The sequence below is a fragment of the Struthio camelus genome, chromosome 13 (genome assembly GCF_040807025.1).
Source record: "Struthio camelus isolate bStrCam1 chromosome 13, bStrCam1.hap1, whole genome shotgun sequence".
NCBI classification, from domain to species: Eukaryota; Metazoa; Chordata; class Aves; order Struthioniformes; family Struthionidae; genus Struthio; species Struthio camelus.
In genome coordinates, this window is record NC_090954.1 from 1,710,846 (window position 1) to 1,732,500 (window position 21,655).

The 21,655-nt window shown below is 37.7% G+C and overlaps 1 protein-coding gene across 4 annotated transcripts in view; it reads left to right on the forward strand.

The window, feature by feature from the left end:
• NR3C1 (nuclear receptor subfamily 3 group C member 1) overlaps positions 1 to 21,655 on the forward strand; it is a 108,801-nt gene that overhangs the window by 87,002 nt on the left and 144 nt on the right. For all 4 annotated transcript variants that reach the window (XM_068959413.1, XM_009678734.2, XM_068959412.1 and 1 more), the window contains 5 exons: positions 1,597 to 1,875; positions 4,359 to 4,503; positions 13,247 to 13,377; positions 16,195 to 16,352; positions 17,329 to 21,655. The exon at positions 17,329 to 21,655 is cut by the window's right edge and continues 144 nt beyond it. In XM_068959413.1, coding sequence (XP_068815514.1) covers positions 1,597 to 1,875; positions 4,359 to 4,503; positions 13,247 to 13,377; positions 16,195 to 16,352; positions 17,329 to 17,481 — 866 coding nt within the window. In that variant the 3' untranslated portion in view covers positions 17,482 to 21,655. The remainder of the gene's footprint in view (positions 1 to 1,596; positions 1,876 to 4,358; positions 4,504 to 13,246; positions 13,378 to 16,194; positions 16,353 to 17,328) is intronic.

The window sequence follows — 21,655 nt, forward strand, 5'->3', positions numbered from 1 at the left end:
ACAGCCCTCTCCATGTATCAGCCGCTCCTCCCAGTTTTGTATCATCAGCAAACTTGCGGAGGGTGCACTCTGTCCTTTCATCCAGGTCACTGATGAATAAGTTTATCTGTTTCCTGTATCATTTGTAATTTGCCTTACGGAGATGGCTTTACATTTGTAGTATTTTTATGTTTGAAAAGAAATTAGAAAGAAATACGTTATCTCAACCTTCTTTTTTTGAGTTGTAACTACATATCTAAGTTAGGTCTAATAGCATAGCCTAATAAATTCTTGCATAATAATTTTTCTTATCAGATCTGTTTCTTTTGATTATAATTTTATCAGACTTTCTGGGCTGGAAATTTTCCATACCAGGTGGCAGCGTGAAGCTGAAGGCATGTGTTTGTAAATTTAAGATAAAGGAATTCATCTGCTTTTGAGAACAAGGGTAATAGGACAGCGAGAAAAAAAAAAAAACAGAACGTTGAATAGATTTTGAAGCAGCAATTTCAAAATTTAAAGGAGCATAATAAGAAGCTCCAAGGAAATGACTTTTGCCATTCCCCCATGAAAATCTGTGCGAATGTGGCCAGTATGCAAACCTTTGAAAAACTGCAATTTATGCAAGGTCCATTGAGAATTTGTTATCTTTAGCAATTAAGTTTCTGGAAATTCTGTCCTAGCCAGTGGGAGAAATGGGGTCATGTGGGGGATATTATATTCTGTTAATCTACAAAGGTGATAAATTTCTGATAATTAGAGATTCTGCATAGGTCAGAAAGAACACTGGTTCTTACAAAGGAGCCACATTACATGATCTTTTTAGTGCTACTGGTCTACCTCTGAAATTCCAGAACAGAAATCAATTAATTGATTCATTGAGGCATAGGAAAAAAATTGATTTTCATTTCAGTCTCAGTTAAATAGTATATTCATTTCTGCAGACTAGGTCCAAGAGAGCTGAAAGCCAAATTGGAGATTCCATTATTTGGCGATATACTAATAAAATTGTTGCTTCAACTTTCTCTAGCTTACAGCTAACATCTCTGTGTGATGTTTTGTTTATTTGGCGTGTGAATTTTATGGTTTAATTACTGCAGCAGTGATTTACATGCAAGGAAACTGGCAAGAAAAAGTCTCCTCCTGCCCAGCACTTTCCCAAAAATGTTTTCCCTGGCTCCAGAGATTCAGTAACTTTCCACCCTTGCCTATACTTTTTCGTTTCTTCTGCACAGTTTCTATAGTTAATATATTAAGCAAATTATGAAGTGCCTGCCTGGTCCTGCAAGCACTTCCAAACGGGTGTCATGCTGCTACCTGAAGGCTCATTGAAATTTTGCATGTAAAAGAACTGTTAGGATCACGCCTTGTATTTGTCCATTCTACAAATGTTATTTAATGTTCTGAAACATTTCATTAAAACTTAGAATACCTTCACAAGAAATTTAGTTGGTGTTGAAGTGAAATTATTTACAATTTTATGAGAAAATGCTTTAAAAGTTTCACTTTGCTTCCTGCAAATGCAGGAAAATAAAAGCAACATTTGCTCTTTTTGTTACTTTTAAGTGTGTGGTTACTTTCCATTATCTAACCCATGACTACCAAAAACTTTCCTAGCTCGAAAAACAAAGAAGAAGATAAAAGGAATTCAGCAGGCTAATGTAACGGGAACGAGGGATGCTTCTGAAAATGCTGGAAACAAGAGCATAGTTCCTGCATCACTGCCACAACTAACCCCTACCCTTGTTTCCCTGCTGGAAGTCATTGAACCAGAAGTTCTGTATTCAGGCTATGACAGCACTCTACCTGACTCAAGCTGGCGTATACTGTCAACTCTCAACATGCTAGGAGGACGGCAAGTAGTAGCTGCAGTAAAGTGGGCAAAGGCAATACCAGGTAATAGGCAAATATTATTAATTAGAAAGTGCAGTCTTTTCATTATAATTAAAAGTCTGTATTTGTGTTTGGTGTCTTTCAAGGCCTTCACAGATAAAATTTTAGTAATATCTGAGTTAATTCAGGTCTCAAATACTTTTGAGAAGGAAAAACAGAAAAGATACAGATGTAAAAATTTACTTATTAGGATTACAAACAAGGTCCTTTTAGCTGAACCCTTTGACCATTGACCACCTTCATTTCTAGTCAGTACTCTTAGGTATCTGTTTTCAAAAAAACCTAGCCAAACATACTTTCATAATGCACGTGTTGCCTAACAATAACACCACATAACAGGTCTGCCAACTAAAGAAATGTCCAACCGTGAAATTTATTCTTCCATTTTACATCATGATCTTTCTTTTGAGGGAGGGGAAATAAACCTACTAACAATAGTTTTTTAATTTACAAAAAAAAAAAAAAAAAGACTAGACCCAAATATGTATGTCCAGTGGAGATGTGAATAGAGATCTATATGTCCGTCAAGACTTTTCTGCAAAGAGGGATTACTCTGGATTATCTAAGCCCACATTAGGTAAAGTTCACATGTGCATACTGTTTTCTAGAGTAAGTCTTTAGGAGACCATCTGCTATTCTGAAATACAAATGCAGATATCATTTTTTATGAAACAGTTTTGTGTTCATCGTCTCTTCTGAACAGTTTCTCGAAGTAGGCAAGCCCTTCATGTCAGAAAATACACTATATATGAAAAGCCAATCTTTTACTTAATAATTATATTAATGGGAACTGTTTTTATCATATACCTTTTATGACTACTAAGGTTCTTTTTCATGAGAATGTTTAATTTATATATACTTCTGTCGACTGTACCACATCGAACAGACTAACAGTAATCCAGGATTGGTTGCTGCGTGCTATAGCCTGAAATCCTGCAGCTGGATTTCAAAATAACTTTTTCTTGAGGAAGGTTTGAGTAAAGATTTCAAGACTTGATCTAGTAAGTTCGAAATAACTCTGAAATACCTTGCTGGTATTTTAGAAATAGTAAACGGTAGTTACTGCTGTCTCCAAAGCCAAAAGCTTTTTTTTTTTTTTTTTTTTTGACGTTGTTCAGACAAACTAGATCTTGGTGTGTAATAATCCACTGTATGCTATTTATTTAAATTTCTTCAGGAAGCAGCATTGTGTTGAACTCTTTAGATGTCAGACACCTAATGAAATTAAGTAAAATCAACTTGAATTTAGACTCAGTGTGGCACAATCTTTTCTTGTAGGGAGGGCTTGATAGAAACTACTCTTGGAAATTTAAAAGCTGCCTACATTTTAAGCCTGCATAAGGGATCAATTTTAAGATTTTACACATTTCCTTGTTATCTTCATTTCTTCTACTCATTCTGTGTATTCTTATAAGATTAGGAGCAGTTAATGATGATGAGTAATGGGAGGCATTCCTTTTAAGTTCAGTATAAAAATACTGTTGAATAAGAACAAAATTTGAAGCTAAGCCACCTACTGTCCAGTGAACTGCTGTCCCAAGAATTAAAAAATACTGTTATTTTTGGAAGATAGCCAAGTTAATTTTAGTCTATATTAAATAAAATTACTGTCTTTCTAATCCATCTTTAACTGATCATCAGTTCCAGTGCTAAGTGCATACCTATCTTCTAATTTTTTTAATGCTATATGCTCTTCTAATATCTATAATAGTTACCAAGAAATATCCACCTGACACTCTCTATTCATCCAGAAGGTAACTACCTTCTTGATTATAAGAATCCAGGGCTTTCAGTCTGCATTTGCTTTTGTGGATGGGACACTGAGAATGTTTTTTCGAAGTATGTATCTAAGTGCACATATACGATATAATGTCAGGTTCAAGAGTTAGTCTTTCTGTGCTTTCTTTTCGATATCATTCTGTGTTATATATGTTTTATGTCATCAACAGTTATAACATTCCAACCAGCTCAAGACTGAGTTATGCTAAAGGCCTCTGTTTGCACCTCTAAAGGCTCATACGTAGTCTGTCATATTGCCTAGAAAACATAATATGAATTCTGTAGTTGCAATGCTTAATTTTTGCCTGCGCAGATTTTTGCATAGGCTAAGGATTCCTTAATGGTATACTCAGTACTTGCATGTGAGCTTGGTAGCTGGAAAAAATGGCACTGAAATTCTGCGCTTTCAAAGTGCATTTTGTTTCAGCCAACAAGAGCTTTCACATAAGAAACCTTTTTTTATTATAGTTTCTTTTTTTCTTCCTCCAAAAATGTAATCTGAAGTATAATACTTGGCTGAATCAGATGATTGTAATTTGACATGAATTTTTTTGTCGTTTCAGGTGCTCTCGTCACAGTTACAGGAAATTGTTATGAAATACATGTTTAAAAATAGTAATATACATTAGTAATACATAAGGTGTACTGATGATAACCATGATCCTTTTCAATATATTTTTCTTTACAACCACTGCTGTCAATTCCAGGTTTCCGAAATTTACACCTGGATGACCAAATGACCCTTCTGCAGTACTCATGGATGTTCCTGATGGCTTTTGCTTTAGGATGGAGATCCTATAAACAATCAAATGGAAATCTCTTGTGCTTTGCACCAGATCTCATTATTAATGAGTAAGTCCTATATAAATCCTCTTCCCAGTTTATCAGGGTGATACTAGACTCTCAGCAGTATTTTTCTGTTTTGTGCTTTAGAGGTCAAATCCTACATAAGGTGTATCATGAGGTAACGAACTCATGCAAAGATCAGAAAGAATTTGTCATTTGCAGCATTATTTTCTTCTAACAGATTGCTTAAGGTTTTTAAATAAGTCATATGGAAAAACAGCATTTTAGACTTCAAGATTATTTTTACCAAGTTTTTGTGGGTATGTGTTTGTACTAAATTGTTCTATATTGTAAATGTTCTTGCACCGTTCGCTGTAGTTATTAATTTTATCTGAGCCAACACACTGAAGCTAAAAATTTGTTTTGGATGAAAAGAGAAGTTTGTCAAATTGCATAATGTTCTATATATTTGTACCCCTGTTGTGTAAAAGTAATATTATCGTTCTCTCAGTTGAACTGAATCCTTGATTAATCAAACATTTATAGAATTGATGTAGTTATCTAAGCCTGATTCAAACCTGCCTAAAAAGACAAGGTTGCTAATGGAAACCACATACCTCTGTTTTATTTTGGTGAATTTGGTGTCAATTTTCAAGACAAACTTAATTTGCTAGAATGTTTTGTCATTTTTTTTCCCTGGGCTGAGCATCATTTCTTTTATTTTTCAAAGTCGTGTTGCTTAGTAATTCTGTGTTATACAGGAGAGGAAGAGGGAATTCAGGATTGCTGAATGGTAGACAGAAGGCTTAATTTCAGATGCAATGGCTATAAACATTTTGTGTGGAAATATGCATGGTTATGTCGCTCCCTGGATACTATTTAAAAGGTGTAGTAACAGATGAGATTAGGTTATGCCTTTCTGCCTCCAGTCTGGAGAGCAAATATGCCGTCTCAAACCCTCTCATACTGGGAAGTATTCTGGAATTAATCTTGACAGACTGTCATACTGTGCTGCCTTTTAATTTGAAGCCGTTTCCGTGATTCTGCGTACTTCAGCTCATTTTTAAAAGTCATTTTTGTCAAGGAGGTGGAAGAACGTCCAAGCAGTCTCTAACAAACTTTTCAAGAGATCTTTCAGTCTTGCAGTTCCAGTGATGCCAGCGATATTTGTAAAGCCTGTGCAGGCATTTTGTCTGTGTTTTGAATTAATTGCTGAAAATAGCCTGTAGATGTAAATCTTTGGGGGTTGCTGGCCGGAGCCGTTCAAAACTTAGTTCGTCCATCTGCAGATTTCGGTTAGTATGATGCTATCGCTGTGGATTTGCCATTGGTCTTATCCGTTTGTGGGGACCAAAACTATTAATGTGACTATATAGGGGCTTTTGAAACCTACGTTCACAGAGCTTTTTCAGCATCACAATTTCCCAGGCAATAATTTTAAGAGGTACAAGTGACAATGTGTTATTCGTGCTGGGTGTTTCTTAGTTCTTAGTTTTTATTGGACTTACAGCTGAAAGTTGAGGTGGCTTTAGAAAGCTACGGTGCAGAAAAGACAGATAGGAGACTTGGTATGTAACAGGGTGTGTTGGTAAATGTTTATGAGTGGGTTTTGAAGTTGGCCTGTCACACAGATAGCAGCTGTTTTCCAGCTTATTTCAGATTTTCAAATTTATTGTAGCTTTTCCTTACTGTGTGATCAGAAAACAGAGGTAAATACTAATCTCTTTGGCTTTTTTTTTTTTTTAAGATAGTAGTCATAATATTTTTGCTCCTGTTGCACTTCAGTGTCACATGTCCCAAATCTTTTCTGTGAAAAAATAAAAAATAAAAAAGAGCTAGTAATTCTTATATTTTCTGTGAGATTAGCCATTTATGTTTCAGACCTTTTTAATTGTGTATGTATTTATTCCCCTTAATGTTTTCAATGTAAGTATTTGTTGAGGCTTCTATAAACTTCAGTCATTTCTTTGTAGTAATTATTTTGTTTAAAAAAAAAAAGGTGAGGAGCAGGAGATATATGCCCATCTCTCTGCTTATGTTTATTAAAACTCTTAGAATATATCTCTGGAATGAAATAGTCTTCCTGTAGTGGAATTAATTCAAATAACAGATATTGTCACTAATAAGAGTAATAGCATTAATTTGCTTTACGTCAGAAGCCTTCTGCTGTTCTATCATAGGATGAGAACCACAAAGCTTTTCAATTAGAAATGTTTCTGTATTCTCAAAAAACTGTGCAAGGCTTATCCTAGTCTACTGAGTATTAGTTCTCAATTTTTATTCTAGTTATGGATTTGGTTTTGGTATATAGATTTGTTTACAGAAATTTACATTTTTTTTCAGTAAAACATGTATACTGAGAGAACTGCAATTTCTTCTGACTTCTCCTCCTCCAACGTGCTGCAAGTTCCCCCATAAATCTCTCTCTGGTTGTAACTTTGTATATACCATTCATCAATAAAATACAGCCACATCTGAGTTAAGCATGACAAATAATATGTAAAAACATTGCATAAGTTATAAGACAGTTTATGAAGCACAGCACCTTCAGGGAAAGCCGGAAGGGTAGTTTCACTGGGGGAACGTTACTACTGATGCTGAAACACGGGCAAGAGAGGCTTCACGTGCCCTAAGAAAAAATGCGCTTGGGTTTTAGTAGTCGTGTGTCCACTATCTCTGCCTGATACATCATTCAGAAGATAGTTGGGACGCACAGAATCCTCTAAAAGCCGTTCTGGGGGGTATTCAGTACTGAATTAACGATGGTATCACTAACGCTACTTTCTGAGACGCGTCTTAGCGACCTTTCGTCCAAACTCCCCCCCGCCACGTCCACCCCATTAAAGCGCTCGCTCTGGCTAGTAACGCTGGAGGCAGGGCTAAGGTAGAGGGAGAGGTTAACTGTATTTGATGTGAGAACCAGATGTTCACACAGTAGAGTCACCAGTAGCTGCTGCGTGTGTAAGAGGATCAGAACCTTGATTTTTATTGCCTGCAATTTAGGATCAGGGTGATTTTTACAGTTAACTGAAGCTGTCTATGTCTACATCAGATTTTTGGCTTCATATTCGATAGTTTCCGATTTGAATGTGAAGACAAAGATAGAGGCACAAGTTGCTCAGACTTTTAATTTTGGGGATCTGCAAACAACATTTCCACACATCTGTTCTTCATATGAACTTTTTCATTTGTAACTAAGAATTTGTTTCGGCCTCATATTTATTAATTCCAGTTCCAAGAAATTATTTCAGTGGAAGATTGGAACAAAATTATATATTTCTTTATCCATATTGAATTAGAAAGCAATAATTCCAGGAGGTCTTCTGTCTCTTCAAGCTTCAGCCTTTAAAGATGTGTTTATTTTTCTTAAATGTAAGCATAAACAAATTGAGGAGTAAAAAACAGCTCTTTTCTTAATTGCCAAAGTCTTTTAGTATTCAAACACCTGAGAAACCCGTAATCTGTGTTAATATATATTCCCTCTTTGAAGTTAGCATTTGGAAATAGTTTCCTGGAAATACTGATTGTCAGCGATTACACTGTGGCAGTTAAGGAATTTGACTGGTACAAAGGAAGAGACTGCAGAGGGCATTTCTAGCCAGAAGCGATGTGTTGGTTTGTAGTGTTTGCAGGTTTTAGGACAAACGACCTGAAGCAAGAAACCAAACAGACGTGCAGCTTGTAATCACATTATTTCTTTATCACCACTCCTCTTCCTTTGTATCTTCATTACAGCAATAAACTAGAGTTGGTCTCAAACCACTTCCTTTGCGCCATCATTACCTGTAGCGTGCGGCGGCATAACTCAGGTAAAGTATTCAGTAACGTGAACGCAGGAGAAGTTGCTGAGAAGTGGTTGCAGAGTATCTCCCTCTGAGAACTAAGGTTGCATACTTACTGTCAATGGGGGCAGGGAGAATTAATATCTAATTATTAACAGTGCCTTCAGGTCTGTTACTTGTATTGCTAAAAATAAGTGCAGTAACCTGCATTTTGATTGTCCTTGTTTTTTAAATTTTTTTTTGAAGCATTTGTCTTCTTCAGTTTCTGAGTTTTGAAGAGTTGTCCTACTCTCATATGGGTACAACTCGATATTTTGAGCTTCAGGAAGAGAAACTCGCTCTGTGAAGGGTTCTCAAAATTTGGGGATTTAAGCAGACGTAACCGTGCTAAATATTTTTTAAGACTGAATTCTCTGTGGTAGTAATAAGTCCTTCTCTTGTTCCGTGGTCGAATTGAAAGCACTGTTAGTTTTTCATGCGTGTTTCCTTACACCAACCCTGCGCAGTATTATCCGTGTATAATTACTGCTATTATTTAGATGTGGAATAGCAAGATCCGCTTGTTCACGTGGACGCTTTTCAGGCAACGACGTGTTACTGGGCTGTACATAAAGAGCCTGTCTAACCCATTAGGAATTTTGTCATCCTATGTTTTCAGATAACAGATCCTTAGCATTTACAAATGTCTTCCCGGTGAATGCACAAAAAAACTTCCCAGAAATCAGTGGATGTGTTTTGCTTAGTGCTCAGGAAGTTTAGTTCTTGTAGTGCTGAATGCCACAATTCATTCATACTTATGTAGATCCCTCCATAACTGAGGGTCCTGGAGTATCATTGAGGCAGCCTGTGGTGGAAAAGAGAACTGAACTCTGTTCTTCTTCAGTCTTGAGCTAGCAGCCTAGTCATTTGGCCAGTTGTCTTCTAAAAACTGAATCCGCTATTGAAATTTTATTTTTCTGTCTGTACTGTTACCATTTATTTCGGAGGAAAAAAAAAGAAAACTATCCAATATATTTGGATACTGTTTATCACATATTGGTTATCCTAAAGTAATATGTCTGGTAGGGTTGGGTAGGGTGGATTATAAAGTTGCTGTGCTATGAAGATAACTTATTTCCCCCAGCGTTTGTTGCAGGAAGGTTCATCAGAGCAGAGCCGTAGTTGTAAGCTTCACCTTACTGATCCACAGTGTTATGTATAGCCTTTTTTCCACTTTGTGTGCCTCATAAAGGATGAACATATAAATTTAATTTGCTTACTGTTCACATGAAAGTAGAAATGGAAAACAGTAACTCAGATGGTGCATATGTAAAATGAAACTTTTCATTTTTCTATGAAACCAGGAAGGGGGAAAGATGAGTTTCTGAAGAACCTCCTATCTTTCCTGCGTGAATATAAGTCACTTTGACATTCTTCCTGCCTCTGATTTCTCTGAACTCCTAACTATCCCAGTTAATCGAACTCTTGAAATGAAGGCCTCTCTCTTGTTCAGTTCTTACAAGCTAGTGGTAGCTGGGCTTGCGGTAATCAAAGTAACTTGCTGCAGATGCTCCTCTGAGGAGGCGATGAAGGTAGCGGTGGTTCACATGGCCAGCTCCAGCCTGAGAATTTAAGGAAGGAATAGAATAAAGGACTTTGAAGAGCTGATGATGGTAAACCTAGGCAGGACAATGGGAAAGATTTAGTGCTGTCCTACAATCCATGAACTGTTGAATGATGATTACTGTCTGATCCAGTTCCCACTTAAGTTGAGAGAAAATTTGCCATTGAGTTATATAGGCGCAGCTTAGTCCTGTAGTGCATAAAACTGGCATTTCCTTCCACAACTGAATTCTCTCCACAAGGAAAAAAGAAGTATGAATAAGCAGATTTTCCTCTCCAAATGGATAGGAAGAAAAAAAAAAGTTCCACTTTTAATTAAGACAGAAGCAAAAATACATTTTGAGTTATTCTAAAGTTTTGGGAAATATTTTAAGTTTAGATTCCTGTACTTCATTTCTGAGTAGATTAGTGGATTAGTGTCTGACTATTCAGAAAGCTCATCATTTTACATTTCAAAACAAAAATGATTTATTATGTGGGTGTGTCTATATCAGCTGGCAATTTTATGTCATATGTATTTTTATATAAATATGTATATATTAAATATATAAATTAATTCAAGTTGTTGAAAAGTTTGGCAGCTCAATAGACCTTAGGCTTTAGACCATCGTTTAATATCTGGGGACTGTAAAACCTGTGATTTTGTAGTATTGTATAACTGTTTCCACAATTTGTGATTCAAAACACGCTTTTGTTAGAGCTGGCACTGTTGTTATATCAGCTTAAGGCCTCCCATTTGTGTCACAGGGTGCGTAAAATTACAGTGAGCAGCAGGAAGTAATGTACAGTTGCATTCATCAAATGGTGAATGTCATTTAATTGCTGCATAGCTTTGGCAAGAAGCTTTTGAAAGTCCTGTGTCTTAGATTTTTCACTACGTTTGCACGCTCATCGTCTTAGCTGTTTGCTGTTCTTAGACCTGAGGTCAAATCCTTGATCTCACTTGTCCGTGATATTTTGAATATCTATATGGGCATTATTTGAACATAAAGAAAACAAAACCATCTTTTGAGGTTTTTATGAACAATGTTTTATCCGTTCTCTTATTCCCAAAATTTCTTTTGACATTCACTTGTAACTAATTCTGTGGAATTAGTATTGTCTGTTTTTCAGAATAGCAGTATTTTGTTTACTGATTTTATTCTTTCATAGAGCTAGCAGAACTGAATGACTCACAGCAGTGTTGAAAATCATCCCATGCTTTTGTCATCAACACGCATCCCACACAGAATGATATGTACCTGAAGTGGAAGTTGCATAGGCTTTCGCTGAGCTAGAACTTACGCCTAATGCCCAACTTGCATATTCTTTTCTGAGATACCTGATGAAAACAGAAGGCTTCCCAGACTGTTTGGTAGCATTAAGGACTATCCGCCGAACCCGCTTCCCTGTGCTCTGACGCAGCCTCGCTCTGTTGCCCTCCAGGGCATAGTGCAGAGCTCATCTGTTTACCCAGACTTGTCTGAGGGGAGGGTGGGTTGGGTTTTGCTCCAGTTTTTTGAGGACTGCAATTTGCGTCGCCTTGGTCTTTCCAAAAAAACTGTGTGTCTTTGTATAGGTTCTCAGACTTGGGCTGGGGATTGCATTTATAGCAGATGGAAGTAAATGACAGGCCGATCCATTTCATAATATTTATTTTAACCTTCTGCCCAGAAGTGGTAATATTTTAACATGAGGAAAACTGCTGAGCCCTGTCACGGAATGTGTTTAAATTACTCAATTTGAAATATGTAAGATGCCCTATGATACAACCCAGAGGGGGTAGCAGAAAATTTGCCAAACAGCCAGATAGAGTAAGCTTAGTGCTTTATGTCAAGTGCCCTAGGAAACATCTTGCGTCCGAACGTCTTACGTTTATTCCTGCTGTGTGACGTATCTTCTGCGTACTTTGTATTCTCTCTGTTGCTCCTTGATGATTGAACTTAACATAATGCCCTAGGTTCAAGTCGGTGCATGCGTGTGTATAGCCGTAGGTACCATTCGTGTGTAGGGTAGTGCCACAGATAGTGCTAGTATACTTCAGAAAGAGTTGTCCGTCGGAAATGATGGGTTTTCTAGACTTGTACTAATGCTTGTTTTTAGTAAGGTTTATGATGCTTTCCAGCCTGCTTCTGAGGTTATAATACGTAACTCTTGTGTGGGGCTAAGGAAGGGGGAACTGAAAAATTATAGCATCTGTGGAGGAATTGGTGCAATTTCATAGCTAAACCCTACTCTGATTTTTTTACAGGGCTTTAAGTGGATTTTGGGGGGGGGGGGGGTTGTTTGTTTGTTTGTTTTGTTTTGTTTTGTTCTTTTTAAGATTCTAACATTGAATAGGTGTTTTGAAAGAGGTGACACGTCATTAAAGAAAAATAAATTGCTGGCATCACTGTAGCGAGACTGGATAATGGCTACATCTGAAGCATACTCCTTTCCTCTCCAGCAGTTCATATGGAAAATTTTGTATTATTGTATATAAATCTCTTGGGCCCTTCAGAATTAATCTGGCCTTGATGCTTATTTCCTACCCAAAATTGTAGTCCTGCAGTAGGTACTGAAGCCAGTTATAACAGCACATGTAAAGAGAATTGTTAATTCAGCTGAGGTAATAAACAAAAAGAGGAATTCCTATCTCAATGCAGGCTTTCATTAGAAGGGGAAAAACTAAAAGGAAAGTAAATCTATAAATACATGGTGTTTGTCATCTTGGTTCCAAGCAACAGCTTTCCAGGATTTTCCTTTGGTTGTTGACATTCCTTTCTAGCTGTGGTTAGAAACTTCATTGTTACATTAGGCAGGTAATGAAACTTAATTGCAATAATGAGCTTCTCTTTAAGAACGTAAAAAGATAAAAGTGAAAGAATGAAGTCACTTGGAAAACAGGGAAGTTAAGAAAAGCCGATGTTGTCGTTAGTGAGCTAATACGTGTTAAGTTTAGGTGGAATTCTCAAAGGTATTGAGGAGATTTAGAAAAAAGAGAAAACACTCGTCTTTAGTGTAAGTGTACCATTTCATCATGGTAATGGCTTTAAACCCTTGAATACTTGGGGACTGCCAGTCTTGGAGAATTATATCAAACAGTGGTTGAACTTGATTTTTGCATGAAGTTTGTGATGAACTCTCACAAAGTGTCCGTTGACAAAAGACAGCGCTTACTGATCAGTCCTTGCTGAAGACAGGCTTCTTTTGTAACACTGGGATTGAATACCTCATACGCTAGTCGTTGCTTCTCTAGGCCACTGTTTGTGTGTGGTGACCAAGACACTTGCTCGAAATGAGTTCACTGGGGAAAACTGAAGATTCTTTTGCTGTAAGAGAGATGAAACACAAGCTTGTCATCTGCTGCTACAACCCCCGCCGCTCTAGGATGAAGCATGGAAAAATTTAGATTTAGACTTTTAGAGATCTAGACGTTTAACTAATTTTATGCTCTTGTTTCTCAGGCAGAGAATGAATCTACCCTGTATGTACGAACAATGCAAACATATGCTTATGGTTGCCCGAGAGCTATCCCGCCTTCAAGTTTCATATGAAGAGTATCTTTGCATGAAAACATTACTTCTCCTCTCTACAAGTAGGTGAATAGTTAAATATCTATGCAAACAATGGAAGTTTAACTTGCCAATATTACGAGGTCTCCCTCTGTAGTTTAATATTGCGTTAGGTATCTGACAGCAAATAAAAGCCAAAATGTTCCCATTGGAACCTGACCATATAGAGTTATTGAGGGAAGCTCTGCTTTTAACAGGTATAGCAAGACTTTTTTATTGAGTCTTCTTCATGCTAAGATATGAAGGATTATATTCAAAACAGCACGGCTGTTATCAGGGAGGCCTAACTCGAGATTGCAGTTAAAAATCTTCAAAAAAAATCATAGATTCATAAGGATAAACTGAGTGAGTGGCTCAAGGTCTCAAGAGACGTGCAAATATATGACTTCATGCTCACAATATCTTGGGGGGGAAAAAAAAAAAGGGCTGTGACCAAGTTCAGTGAAACTGCTCTTTCCCTCCCTCCTCAAAAGTTATTTAAAAACTGGTTGTTAAATACAACTACAGCTTTTTGTGTGTAACTGAAATGTGTGGATTTATGATACATATCATAAGATATATCTATATAATATGGTGTATGATGGTTTTTACATGTTTTTTCAATGAAATATGCTGTAGTTTAAAAAAAAAAAAAAAGTCATGGTATAGTAAAATTCTATGGGTCAAAATACACTGTCAAAATAGTCCTTTTTTAGAATATACAGAAATGCACCAGTATGAAATGTTAATGCAAATAATTTTCACAATGTTAATTTTATTTTTATTCAATGTTCATACTCATTTCTACCTAGTGTTTTTTTCCTCTTTATGGGCTGTACGGTGGTAACTACCTAATAACCTCAGTTTTAACCCTGGCTCTATTGCAGTCCAGAGACTTGCTTACAGTAGTAAAGAATCATGTTTCTGTGCGTATGAATAGGCATGCATCAGTAACCGTGTCTTGCACAGTTCAATCTGTTTGAACAATTAAAGCTGTGTGCCTATCTGTACTGGAAAATTTCCATCCCCTGTGACATTTTGACCATCGTGTTAATACCCTCAGTTCCAGAGGGCTGACAAAGCTGAATTCTGAGGCAGTGACAGTTGTTCTCCTGGAGCTGTTGCTGCTTTTATTTGTCAGAAAATTATTTTATTTTAGTACAGCGACAAGGCATAGTATGGTAGTCCGCTTTACAAGTATCCAGCAGTAACAGCAATACAAGTACAGATTTTTCAGCACAGTACTCTCACGCATTGAAAAGCAAATATTTTAAAGTTTAAAGAGTTCGCTATACTAATGGCTTAAATATTCCTTATCTTTAATTTTTCCAGTCAGTAGCAGCATTAATTCTTTTAAACAAATAAGACATCAGTAGTTGGATAAACACAGGATCTTGTAACCAAACCCTGAATCCGCTGTGAACCAGAGAGGCTGTGAGTGTGCACAGAGCAAGTGCCCAGCAGGAGCGGGTTGCCGTTACTAGCCCCGCGCTGTTCTGGAGGGCCAGGCAGGAGGACTCGTTCTGGAGGGCCAGGCAGGAGGACTCGTTCTGGAGGGCCAGGCAGGAGGACTCGTTCTGGAGGGCCAGGCAGGAGGACTCGTTCTGGAGGGCCAGGCAGGACTCCTCCCGGGCGGCTCACCGCGGCGGCCCAGCAGAGCACCCACGGAGCTTCGCGCTCCATGGCTAAAACTGCAACCACGGTTCTTTTGAAAGGAAACTTGCCCAGTTTTAGCTGCACACTGTTGTGTGGTGTGTACGATCTTTGAAACTGAAGGTTTAAAGTAGTTTTTGAAATCTCTCCTGGAAATTCCTGAAGTGTTTTGGATGTGAGGTAGGCCATTCAAAGATCAGCGGGTACGGTGTTCAGTGTACTGTTCTACATACGATAATGGTCTCCCTCTGCAAGCTGCAAAGTTAAACGTTTTTTAAATCTGATCTCATTTAAGAAGAAAACTTCAGTCAGGTCAGGATAAAGTGTGCACTGTTACCTTTTTAGTGGCCTGTTCCCACTGTCCCTTCTTTTTTCCCTTTAAGTCAACTTTGTCTCAGTTCTCTGTCTTCTGCATCTTTAGCTGTTCGTTCCTGTCGTTTCACCAGGTGCTCTAAGGCTTCGAATCAAACATCTTGAAGACCACTTGCGTCCATATGCCTGATTTGTTTACTGTTTACCGGTTCTTGGCTTTTGGAAAGACCTTACTAATAAGAGAACATGGGCACAGGGACTTTACATTGACTTGAATTTGACTGAATACAGGCCACCCCCAGGTTGCTAATCCAAGACTCCTTGTCCGTCCAGTGCCATCCCACCTTCCCGTCCCTGTTCCAAAGAACTGTCCAAGAACTGAAACCTCCCTGACTACTCTCAGGGTTTCTGCGCCGGCAGCCAGTTTGTTGTCCGATCTCTTTGTTACTCCCTTGCCTGGACACGTTATTCGATCCTCATTTTTTTCCCTCTGCATACAGAATTTTCATGGAATCTTTCCAATTTTGCATGCTTTCCCACACGTTGAGAACACAGGAATTCCCAGCCCTAGATGTTCTCTGTCAAGGCAGTTCCAGTTCTCAGTGTTGTTCCCTCCCGTGCTCCGGTTCTCTTCCCTCTATTTGTTGTTAGGTTGGCTTGGGGACGTTTTTTTAATTTTGCTAGCGGGTGCAAGGCTATTTGGCCAGCTAGTCCTCCAGACTCAATTTCCTCTCTCTTTCCTTGTCTCTCAGCTGTGCTTTCATTTTGTAAATCAAAATTTAAGTCCTGAATTTATTTTTCTTTTGGTCATTTTTGTGTAACCAATGTAACAAAACTTGCACAATGACACAGTCCATAGATGTGTAATGTCTTAAAGCTTGATGTCGATGTTACAGTTCCTAAGGAAGGCCTGAAGAGTCAATCTTTGTTTGAAGAAATTCGTATGACATACATCAAAGAGCTGGGAAAGGCCATAGTGAAGAGAGAAGGGAACTCAAGTCAGAACTGGCAGCGATTTTATCAACTGACTAAACTGTTGGACTCTATGCATGATGTGAGTTTTAAAATGAAAGCTGTAAACATGCTAGATAGATAATTTTGGGGATATCGCAGTAACCTCTTCTATTCTTCTTCTATTTTTTGTTTAAAGGGATAAATACTGGGGGGGTACGCTCCCCTACTGTCCAGCTAGAGAAGACTAATTGAAAGAGATTGACTTTGTGCTTTCAGAGTACTTTTGCAGTGGATTCCACAGCAATTAATTTTATAAGTAGTTTATGTTGAAATGTCTTTAGTTTTTAAAAATGTTGCTTTAAAATGGTTTAATTCAAAAATTTTATATTACTTTGTAATAGTAGGGGAAATCTGAAGTTTCCCAACAGTATTGTCTCAAAGACAAACCATTCAAGAATCTATGGAAGTGTTTGAAAGTATGTTAAAGTCATGCATCGGTGCTATTTTTAGTATTAGTAGTGGTTTAATTTTGCAAGGATTGCCATAATTCAGGCTGTTTCCTCTTGTGCTGTGTGGTCTAAATTGTACATATCCAAGTACAAGTTGGTGTAGTGTACACAAGTAGTGTACAAGTCCAAGTAGTGCTTAAGCTGGATAAACCTTGTGTTCTAGAAATCAGTTTTCTCTTGTTAGTTTACCAAGCACCTGGAAAGAGCTGGATCAAAACCTTATAAAGTTTATCCACATCTGTATTACTTATATGCTAAAATGGGAATCAAAACAAAATCTCTTCAGTATTTTTGAAGACCTTGCAAGGTGTAGTCACTTGTTCTATATTAGAATGGCATTTACAAGACTTTTACTAGGTAAAACGAGGATAAGCGTGAGTGCGTCTGCTGAGCGTTGCAGAGATTATCTGAGTGGTGTGAGGAGTACTTAAGGTAGCTGGCAAAAGAGTTATCGCTCTGGCCTGTGACTTGCAGTGTAGGCAGAATTTACTAAGAAATAAAGATCTAGATTAATAGTGCTTCTGTATGCATGCCTGTGAAAGTAATTCTTTGCTTTATCCCTTGTAGGTGGTTGAAAATCTTCTGAGCTTTTGCTTCCAGACATTTTTGGATAAATCCATGAGTATTGAGTTCCCAGAGATGTTGGCAGAAATCATCAGCAATCAGATACCAAAATATTCAAATGGAAATATCAAGAAGCTCTTATTTCATCAAAAGTGACTGCCTTAATTCAAAAGGGTTGCCTTAAGAAAACGTCAGATGATAGCTTTTTTTTTTTTAAAAAAAAAAAAAAAAAGAAAGTAAAAACCTACCAGACTCTAATTTTGTCCTTGCAGCGGTGTTTCTTTTGTAATTATGCACTACATGTGGTTTACAGAGGGCCAAGATTTAGGCTATAGAAGCAGCGGATTTCTCACATTCAAGAAAGAGTTGGGGAGAAAGGAAAGGAAAATAAATCTTATTTGTCAGAAATTATATTTCTCCCCCTGTGCAACAACCATGGATGCATCAAAACCACCGGTGACAAGCTCTGAGGCTGTGTTATGAACATTCTGCTAATTAATTTCTGCAGTTGGCTGGAGACAATTTTCTAGGCTTTTTTCTTTTTTTCTTTTTTTTTCTCTTTTTTTTTTTTTTTTTTTTTAAGTAAAGCGTTTTGGATTTTTTTTTTAAAGTTAAGGTAGCATTTTGGTTTATGCATGTAACCTGAAGAAAGTTTACAAGTGTATATCAGAAAAGGGAAGTTGTGCCTTTTATAGCTATTACTGTCTGGTTTTAGCAATTTCCTTTAACTTTATATACCGTGAAGTAGGCTTGTTCATTTTTTCTTACATAATTTTTTTGTAATACTTCAAGATGCCTATTGTACAGCTGGTTTTTTAAGGTGGGGCAGCTCGTAGCTTTCCTAAATGACCTCTAGACGTTAATCCTTGAGTATATTCATGTGAAAATGGGTTGGACTTTTCTAACCTAATAGCTTTCAACTGTCAAAGAGACCGTAAAAATTAGGCATTTTTTAAGGGTCAGGGTGGGTGGGAGAATACTCTCAAATCTAATTTAAATAGATACGAGTGAAATAAATACTTTTGGTATAAGTGCAAAAGTGTTGGATATGCAGCTTCTTAGAAAATTAACCCAGTCCTAACGGGATGTAAATGAGCAGGTTATTTTATATATTAAAAAAAAAAAAAAAGCCTGATTTTTGCATATAATGCAACAGCCATAACTTTAAGAGTCATGGGCTGCATTGATGCCAAGAAGATCAGTCCTGACTGCCCATCAGGAAATTTTCAGGAAAATATGCATAGCTTAAGAAAAGTTTACTTCTGTGTGGAGAAACTCACATTTTCTATACACTTAAATCTATCATTGTACAAGTATATATGGGAAAATATCATTGACTTAAGAGGCAGACTTGTAATTATGCCCAGTGGTTTGTTTTTGTTCTGTTTTTATTGTATCAATTCTAGAATTTTTTTCTTCAATTAGATGTTTACCTTCATGCAGGCGGTAAAACAGACCAACTGCACTGACTGATTGTAACTCTCTGGATATACGGACTCCAGACTCGTGTGGTTAGACACCCGTTTTCACATTTTTATCTGTCACTGATGGGTTCATCTTCTTTCCTGGAGAGCAGGAAAATGCCGCTACTGATTTTGTGGTCTTAGAATTGTACGTCAAACTTTCTGTCTTTGTAAGGCTGCATCCCTTCATATCAAATTACTAGCGTGCCATAAATTTACCATAGGTCTTGTGAATTTCTCCTTGTTGCCATTGATAATTATATTTTAAAACGTTTAGAAGCTGTAGTAGCCTTTTCTACATGCACCTTAACAATTTTCTGTATCTCAAAATTTAAGTATTTACTAAGCCACTCTAAAATTTGATTTTTACGCAAAGTGGCCAGATTATTTGTGTAATAGAAATGAGAAAAATCATCTGATAAGATACAAAACCTAATATATTTTTATATTTAGTTATAGTTTCAAGTATGTATAATCAGTATATTCGCTGATCTGAGAAAAGAAGGGAAGGGCTACTGCAGCTTTAACAGCAATTTATTAAATGACTGTAAAATAGCTTGTATAGTGTATAATAAGGATGATTTTTAGATGACAGATTGCTTTATCATGATACATGTAATTATATTTTTTGTAGGGGTCACAAAGATGTGGAATGGTAACCTGTACAAGTTGTGGTTTGTCTGGAAAGTGAAGGCGTTGGTGTTCGCTATCCAAAGAAGTACTCTGCTTAGAAAGAAGAACTTGTGTTCAGTGGATGCTTTTAGGGTCGATTTTACATTTATCAAATCACTGTGTAAAAATTCGAGTTGGACCTTGGCTGGAATACTCCTATCTGTATGTTTGGTTACCATTCACATTTCATTAGCGAATCAGACCTCCGCTGCAAAAAATGTAAGCCGAAAAGATGCGTGTGTGCGCATGGATACATACACCTCTGACCATATGGGGTTAATTTCATATACAGCCTCGCGTACCACAGCAAAAACAGCTTGAGAAATTTGGCAATAATATGCATACAGGTACCAGCAATATGTAAATATAGAGCATAGGTTGTTCACAATACACTAGTACATTTCTATTGTTCAGCAAAAGTTTGTTTCCAAGTGAAATAGGAAACTAAATTTTCATCCTTTCTTAAATCTCTTTTTGAATGTTATACCTATTAAGAAAAAGATACTATATTAAGTACTTTGGAGTAAAATATCTTTAATAAAAAAAAGTAATCATTCTCTTCTCTTCGAATGATCTGTAAAGAATATGTACATTTTGTAACAGTTAAGCTAAACTTCAGTATTTTAATTATAACTTTCAACCCAACTCAATGAAAGTATTTATGTGACTTGTTCAAGATACAGATAGGAGTTTCATACTGTTTGGTTTCAGAAGGGCTCTTTGGCTAAAAGGAGGAGCTGGAAAACTGTTCTTACTTTAGAGCATGTTTTAAGAAGTTCGACTGGGAAGCTCGAGTCATCGATCTCATTTTAATCCCCAGATACCTCAATTTGAACGAACCTGCGTGAAAGAGCGCATGCGCGCGCGCGTGGTGGGTGGGTGGGTGCACGCGTGCACGCGCTTGTCTGGGCCTCTGCATGCACAGCCATCCGTATTTTTGTGTGCTGCGTGCCAGCCAAAAAGGAACTACAGTGGACGTGAACAGACTACTGTCACCTGGAGAGAATTGATAACATAGGAGAAGAGAGGCTCTCTACCCCTTTTGGTCTGTATGCCTGATATTCGTTTTTAGTTTAAGGATTTAAGGGAAAAAAGGAAACTGTGATGTTAGAAGAAAGCATTCATCCTGTATGTGCTGTTAAGTTTTAAACTTCACAATTGAAAATATGTAGTACTTTAGTAAGCAGTGAAAAGTACATGTTGTGTGTATCAGTAGTCCTTGTAGCACTGGGTGATATCTGCACTCTGGATAAAGCAGGGAGAAGTGTGACTTCTGTCTCTTCAGTGCCTTACCACGTAGTGCACGCGTCCGACGGGGGCATCTGCGGCCGCCGGGCGCGGGCCGGCCGCCCTTGCCCGTTGCACGTGGAAGCCGATAGGAATGGCCTTACATAGGATAAGCCAGGTCACGGGGACGGAGAGGGGAGGAACCGTGCGTCTCGCCCGGTATGGTGGTCACCCAAAGCCAAGAGTTACCCACATCTTAGATCTCATGGGGAGCTTTGCGGCTGGAAGGAAGGGAAGGCTGCGGCAGTGAGTCTGGAAACAGCTGCCAGCTTAAGCTTACAAAAACCTCGCCAGCGTCACAAAACCAGGTGGACAGCAGGAGGGAAGCGCCTGGACCAAGGTCAGGTAACTCCTGTTTCCCTTAGTCGTGCTTTGGCGAGCGAGGACGTCGGGGTCGTACCTTGAGAGCGAGATTTTTTTAAAAGATTGTACATATTATATACCAGTTAAGCGCTGCCCTTTGTCCAGCCTGCAACCAGGCGTTGCTGAGCCATCGTTGTTACATAGGAATCAAATTTTCAGGAAAGGATTAGAGCCTCTTCGAAACCGCGAGAGGCGTTCGTTTCCTAACGAAAGGCTGTGTGTATGAAAATATCCCCCACCTCCGAACTAACTTGCATAACAGCGTCAATTCAACAATGTGTCATTACTCTATTTTGTATATTAAACAAAAGCTATATAATGGGGTGGATCCTATATCATACCGGTGTATGGCATTATTAAAAAAAAAAAATCATTATTTTTATCACAGTAATTTTAAACAGCATAAAAAATTAAACCAGTGACTCCTGTTTAAGAATAAAAGTTGTAGTTTTTTATTCATGCTGAATAATTCTGTAGTAACAAGTCTGTAGTTTTCACCTACTCAGTGAAATGTTGGACTGTAAAAGCTTGTGTGGAACTGTTGA